General features: G+C 54.7%; 1 protein-coding gene across 7 annotated transcripts in view; it reads left to right on the top strand.

The window, feature by feature from the left end:
* Positions 1 to 4,502, top strand: part of IKBKE (inhibitor of nuclear factor kappa B kinase subunit epsilon) — a 29,180-nt gene extending 24,678 nt beyond the window's left edge. For 6 of the 7 annotated variants that reach the window (XM_060644314.3, XM_060644317.3, XM_060644316.3 and 3 more), the window contains 3 exons: positions 153 to 265; positions 472 to 543; positions 2,248 to 3,090. In XM_060644314.3, coding sequence (XP_060500297.3) covers positions 153 to 265; positions 472 to 543; positions 2,248 to 2,281 — 219 coding nt within the window. In that variant the 3' untranslated portion in view covers positions 2,282 to 3,090. Of the gene's footprint in view, positions 1 to 152; positions 266 to 471; positions 544 to 2,247; positions 3,091 to 3,747 lie in introns of those variants that run through there. The other variant, XR_009613690.3, reaches the window with a different exon arrangement.
* The last annotated feature ends 1,498 nt before the right edge of the window (positions 4,503 to 6,000 follow it).

Below are 6,000 nucleotides of genomic sequence, written 5' to 3' on the forward strand. Positions count from 1 at the left end.
GCTTGTGGGAAAGGCTTGGGCATTCTGGGTGCCCCAGGGATGCAGGCTGAGAGCCATTTTGTCACCCTTTTCTTACCCTTACTCACACCTCCCTTACAAAGAAACACACCTGCTGGCCCCCCCTCCTGACTAAAGTGTGGCTTTCCCTTCAGATCCTTGACCAGTTATCTCACCAGCTCCTTCAGGACAGAACAATGGGGGCTCAGGTCTCAGCACCCCCCACAGCTCCCCACCCCAGCCCTGCACTGACAGACCTGGTTCTGCAGTAAGTGCTGGAGAGAAGAGGGGAAGTGTGTGTGGAAGGGAATAGTGGGGGAGGGGGAGGGTGCAGAGGTGAGAGCCCGAAGGGTTCTGCCTCAGGCCTGGGAGGCAGGAATCAAGAGAGTCTGGGTGGCGGGCTTCCTGGGGAAGGGGTCAGGCGGGCAGCTGGGCCTCAGCCACAGCCGCCTCTCTGCCCTCTGCCTTGGACAGCATGCAGGAGCTCTGCGAGGAGGTGAAGCTGCTGGCCTTCGACCTTCAGGACAACAACCGCGTCATTGAAGGGTAAGGAGCTCCCACTGTGTGTGGGGACGGGCGGCTCCTCAAGCCACCCTTGGGTCCCTGTGCCTGCCCATGCAGGTTTGATGACAGGTGTCCCTTTTCCAGTCACGTCAGAGCTTTGGCCTTGTCCTTAGGTGGGTCGCCATCTTTGTGAGGTGTAGGCTTTCACTAGAGTCTTGAGGACGTGAGCCTCAATAAAGTCAGACAGGAGGACTCAGAGGCACGTGGGTTTGTGGCCACATCCTGCTCCCTGATAATGTGGACTCTGCCTGATGCCTTCCCCAGACCGAGCCCTTCAACCTCCGCAACCATCCATAGAGTCCTGCTGTCCATGTCCCACACCAGGAAACCGCAGTACAGAACGTGGGTTAACTGCCCGAGGCCTTTCTCCCGCCCTGTTGGGCTCCGTCTTTGTGCACATGTTCCCAGGGCCGCCAGGCTGCGGGCCCAGCCTCAGAGACTCTGGATCACCTCCTGTTAGGGTCCCCTCCCCAGGGTGGGGGCAAGGTGTACCACAGGGGGTGCAGCAGGGCTCAGACTTTTGGATTTTTTGCACCAGTGACATTCACAAAAGAGAGCTGGAGAATAACAGACTGACCAACTTCTCACATATCCAAGTAAGCGCATTTGAAAGGGAAAAAGCCCTGCCGTCTAGTAGTCCTGCTTGTATAAAGCACATTTTTAATACCAAGGAGAAGGGGGGACCTAATCTCGGCATCGAGGATGGTCCTTGCCCTGAAGGTCAGAGTGCCTGTTTACATACATACACACTTGTGCATGTGCGCGCACACCCCACACCCTTCCCATCAGCCTAGTCTGTCGCTTCCCCACGGGACAACCTGGGGCGCAGTGGAAAGAATCTGCAGAAATTCCAACAGGACCTGACTCCTGGCTGCTCTGTACAAAGGGCATGAACCTGGGAGATTTGTCCTGCTTTCAGCTTCGGTTCCCTCCCCTGTGAAATAGGAATGAATGGTGCCCCTCCCTGATGTTGGACTAAGCAGGATGAGAGACACCATGTGCTGGGGAGGAGGGGCACAGAGAAAAGGGCTCACTAAATGGCAAGTATTGGGAGCTGGGGAGCCAGGAGCAGAACTTACGCTTTTCCTGACTTTCAGGGTCCTTGGGCTGAGGAGGGAGCTCCTCCCTGACCCATCCCAGCAAGGGGAGAATCCATCCTCTTAAACCCCTGCAGTGGGGGGGGGGGGGGGGGGGGGCGGGCAGAATTCTTTCCCAAGCGGCCCTCGCGGGCAGGAAGTTCCAATTTTAGTGCTGACATAAATTTTTCTTGCTGTGATATGGAGTTTATTTACAGATAGCTCAAAACTTTAGTGAATTTTCACTTCCTTATTCAGAGCTGTAGCCAAAGAGCCTACAGAAACAACTTGAATTCCTCTCCCCACCTCAGCTGCTCCTGACCTTTGGCCACACTGGATTCACCAGGGGAGCTTTGAAGAGAGTGGCTCCCAGGTCTTGCCTCCAGAGACTCTGGTGCCGCAGGAGGTTGGGGATTTTATAAACTCCCCAGGTGATTCTAAAGTGTAGTCAGGGATAAGAACCAGAGTCGGGGGTCAAAGACACGACGAGGGGACAGCTCAGGATAAAATGGCTGGGTGTTCCTGAAAGTTGAGTGTGTTGGGTCCTGGGTTACGGGCTGCAGGCTTCTCTGCCTAGGTGGGGGAAGCTAACTGGTAGCTTTCCTTACAGGTTAAGTAGGCCCCCGTCGGCCCCTGACTCCTGAGGTCCGAGCTCCATGGGGGCACGACATCCTGAAGCATTAGAATCATTCAAAGCCCGCTCTCCTGCCTGCAGTGCGGGACCTAACACAGGATGATGTCTGGTCCCATCTCATCAGCCTACCTCTCTCCCGGCCAACAGCTGGGAGATGTCACCAGCATTACCTTCCACTGCCTCTCTGCCGGAAGCAGCACAGTAGGACCTGGGGTGCCAGGCCATCTCCGTCAGGCCCCACTGCCTGGGCTGAACTTTGTGTCTCTCTCACACAGGCTCAGGTACGGCTCCTCCGTCTCCCGGGCCTGTGTGGCTAAAGCTGGCAGGCCGCCTGGGGGGAGAAGAGACTCAGATCACTCCCATCGATCTGCCCACCCACCTCTTCTGGTTTACGGGGCTTCACTTCTCAGGGAACAGAAGAGGAGGCCTCCAGGGGTTCCCCTAGGATGCTAGGTCAAGCGACCTAATTTCAGTCTTCCTTCCTCTTAAGGGGTTCCCCAGGGAACATACAACCCTCCCCTCTCCTACGATTTCTGGGGCTCCCCACCCTCAGCCCCAGGCATTCCAGAGCCTGATTTTGCCTCTACTCTTGGTCTGGCAGAGCCGGCAGAGTTGAGAGAATGGGTGGTCAAGGCCAGGTGCTAGGTCCCCGGGGACCCTTGTCCTCCTCATTCTGCCCGAGGCACTGCCGGGCTCTGGGAGACGCAGCCAGCCACTGTCAACAGTGAGCACAGGCCCGTAAGCCCAGTGCCCAAAGGAGATAAGAGGCCTGCACCTTGAAGAAGTGGAATAAATGTGGCGTGGCCTTCTTTTTCTCTACTCCTGAGTGGCTCTCGCTAGGCTGTGTCTGTGAGGCAGGGGAAGGCTCTTGGCTGTGTGTGTGCTTGACATCCCAGCAGGCGGTGGGTGGGGATCTGTGAGGACAAGGACTGGGAAACAGAGGCGGGACTGGTCACTTCCTGATCCCTGCCTTTCCCCTAAATGGGCCCTAATTTCAGGGAAAAGTCCGAGGAAGATGGCATCCTGCTGGGAGGGCTTGCCTGCCCGTTCCTTCTCCTGCCCCTAGTCATTTGGGGGGGACTTATAGGGGGCCTGGGACTTGGGGAGAAAGGAGATCTCTCTCCCCCCACCAACTCAAATCTACCATCTAAGGGCCTACTCCTCCCCCACCCCCATTCCCCACCACTGTTCAAAACCTAGGCTGTGTCCTAAATATCGAGCTTAAGCACTGCTGTGGACCATTTCGAGTATTCCCTCACTTTGCCTAGAAGCTAGAACGGTGCCTGGGCACTCAGACTTGTACAAATGCAGTCTTTCCCCGCACTACATCCAGCCTTCCCTTAAGCAGAACTCAGCTACCCACCTAGCCTAGGGGGTGGGGGAGAACGCAGTCAAGTAGCCCCATGAGGGGAGGGAGATGCGTGGGAGGCTCCATTTGTGCATGAAGCATGAAAATAACACTATGCTTGACTCTAGATCACCCCAGAAATCTTTCCTGCCCGTCTTCACGAAACCTCCATGTCCTCAGAGGCTACCCTGCCTAATGACCCAGCAGGGCAGAAGTGAGGAGACCTGGGTCCTGCATTCTGATACCATCCATGCTGCTTCTCTATGGAAAAGACCAGCACCCTCTAAAGACCCAGGGGAGGGGCACCAAGGGGCTGCTTGCATCGGGCCTAAGTGGCTTCACGTATGCCATTTGGGGGGGTGGCGTCCATGGGGTCATCTATATCCAATGGGCTCAGAGTCTGGGGCCCCTGGAACCAGCTGCTGCCTCTCCACGGCCCTGGGCCCTGGGCACGCCTGGTCTGCTCTGCCTGCGTGAAGTTCAGGCTGACACTTCTGGCTCATCAATGGCCTTGTAGGGAAGTCCCAGCATGGATTTTCCCTGGCAGCTGTGGCTGCCTCTGGATCACATATGCTTGGTGGAGCTCAGCAGAAGAGCCAGGGGATCCCTGAAAGCCAAGTGTGGATTTTTGAGACATGATATGATCCAGGCTCTGTGATCTCATGAGCAGAGCCCAGCAGAGGACATGCTCAAAGGCTCCAGTCTGTTCCTGTGCTGGGACGTGGACGCCTCCCCCGATTTAAACTCCTGCAGAGCTTCTGATTCTGTGCGAGGAACTGGACCAAGGCCCAGATTCAGAACGTTGTAAGATCCTCAGGTGTCGGAAGACCTCTTAAACTCCTTCTGTCCTCTGTAGTGATTCCTAACACGACACTTAAAATGAGCCCACTCGGTTCCTCAGGCATGAACCGAACACCCGTACTGTGCCAGGCCCGGTTATGGGTACCAAAACCACACAGGTGACTACGATGCCTCACCTGCTCCCAGAGGAGTTCACCTTGATGGGGGAGGCATCTCAGTGTCATGAGGAGAGTAGGAACATACAGCTCAAGTGTGGCATTACGTCACCGTCATCACAGGGGACCGCGGTTAGGTCAGGGAAGGACTCGGGCGGCAGTGGACTCCGGTGAGGTCTTGGCAGGTGAGTGGAGTTACCTAGCAAAGAAAGCATGACAGGCGTCCCCGGCAGTGGGAACAGCACAGCCACGGCATGGAAAGAACTGTAAGAATGTGTGTCACTGTGGAGTAAGCTGAAGTGGGAAGTCAGTGTTGAGGAAAGAGGGCAGCCAGACCCAAAAGGTCCTGTAGGCCACACTAGGGAATTTGAGCTTTACCTCAGGGAAGCATAGAAACAGGTTTAAAGCCAAGGCCAACTGGTATTTTAAAGATATGACTCTTTGGTGTCGCTGTGGAGGGTGTATTGAAACACCGTGCCTCGGTCTCATTTGTAAAGTGGTGATGACATCTTTCAAAGTTACAGGTAGGAATAGATCAGATATTTCCACAAAATGCCTGAAACACGTTAATTCTCTGCACACCCCCTGCCCCTCCCTTGGCTGTGAGGATCCTGTGCAGGGTAGATCAAGAAACAGATGCTCTTGGGGCGCCTGGGTGGCTTAGTCAGCGAAGCATCTGACTTGTGGATCTCTGCTCAGGTCATGATCTGATGGTTCGTGAGTTCAAGCCCCACATCAGGGTCTGTCCCGATGGCGTGGAGCCTGCTTGGGATTCTGTCTTTCCTTCTCTCTGCCCCTTCCCCGCTTGTGTGTGCACTCACATTCTCTCTCTCTCTTTCTCTCTCACTCTCAAAATAAATAAATAGACTTAAGAAAAAAAGAAATAGAAGCTCTTGTGTCAGATAAGTTCAGTCAGTGGCTCAGTTCGGTCACAAATATCTGGAAAGAATCCACATGGCATTTAGATTTATGGCGAGCATCCTCTTAAAATAGGCTAGTCCATGTTAAAAGTGGGCCTAACTAGGAGGATGTGGGGGCACATCTGGGCTCCCCATGCGGTTAGTGCAGCCCACTCTGGAGGGCCTGGTGCCTCTTTCAGTGCCCAGAGCTACAGGCCTGTAGTCTCAGTGTTTCAGAATCTGCTCAATTTCCTCTTTATAGGCTGGTGTCCGGGTTCAAAACAGATTCTGGGACCCCGCCCACATGATTCCAATCAGTAAGGGTGTAGCCCAGGAACTGCAATGTGGATGAGCTTCCCTGGCGATTCTTTTTTTTTTTTTTTAATTTTTTAAAAATGTTTTTATTTATTTTTGAGAGATCATGAGCAGGGGAGGGGCAGAGAGAGAGGGAGACACAGAATCGGAAGCAGGCTCCAGGCTCTGAGCTGTCAGCACAAAGCCCCAGGTGGGGCTCAAACTCACGGAT

The sequence above is a fragment of the Panthera onca genome, chromosome F1 (genome assembly GCF_046562875.1).
Source record: "Panthera onca isolate mPanOnc1 chromosome F1, mPanOnc1 haplotype 2, whole genome shotgun sequence".
NCBI lineage: Eukaryota > Metazoa > Chordata > Mammalia > Carnivora > Felidae > Panthera > Panthera onca.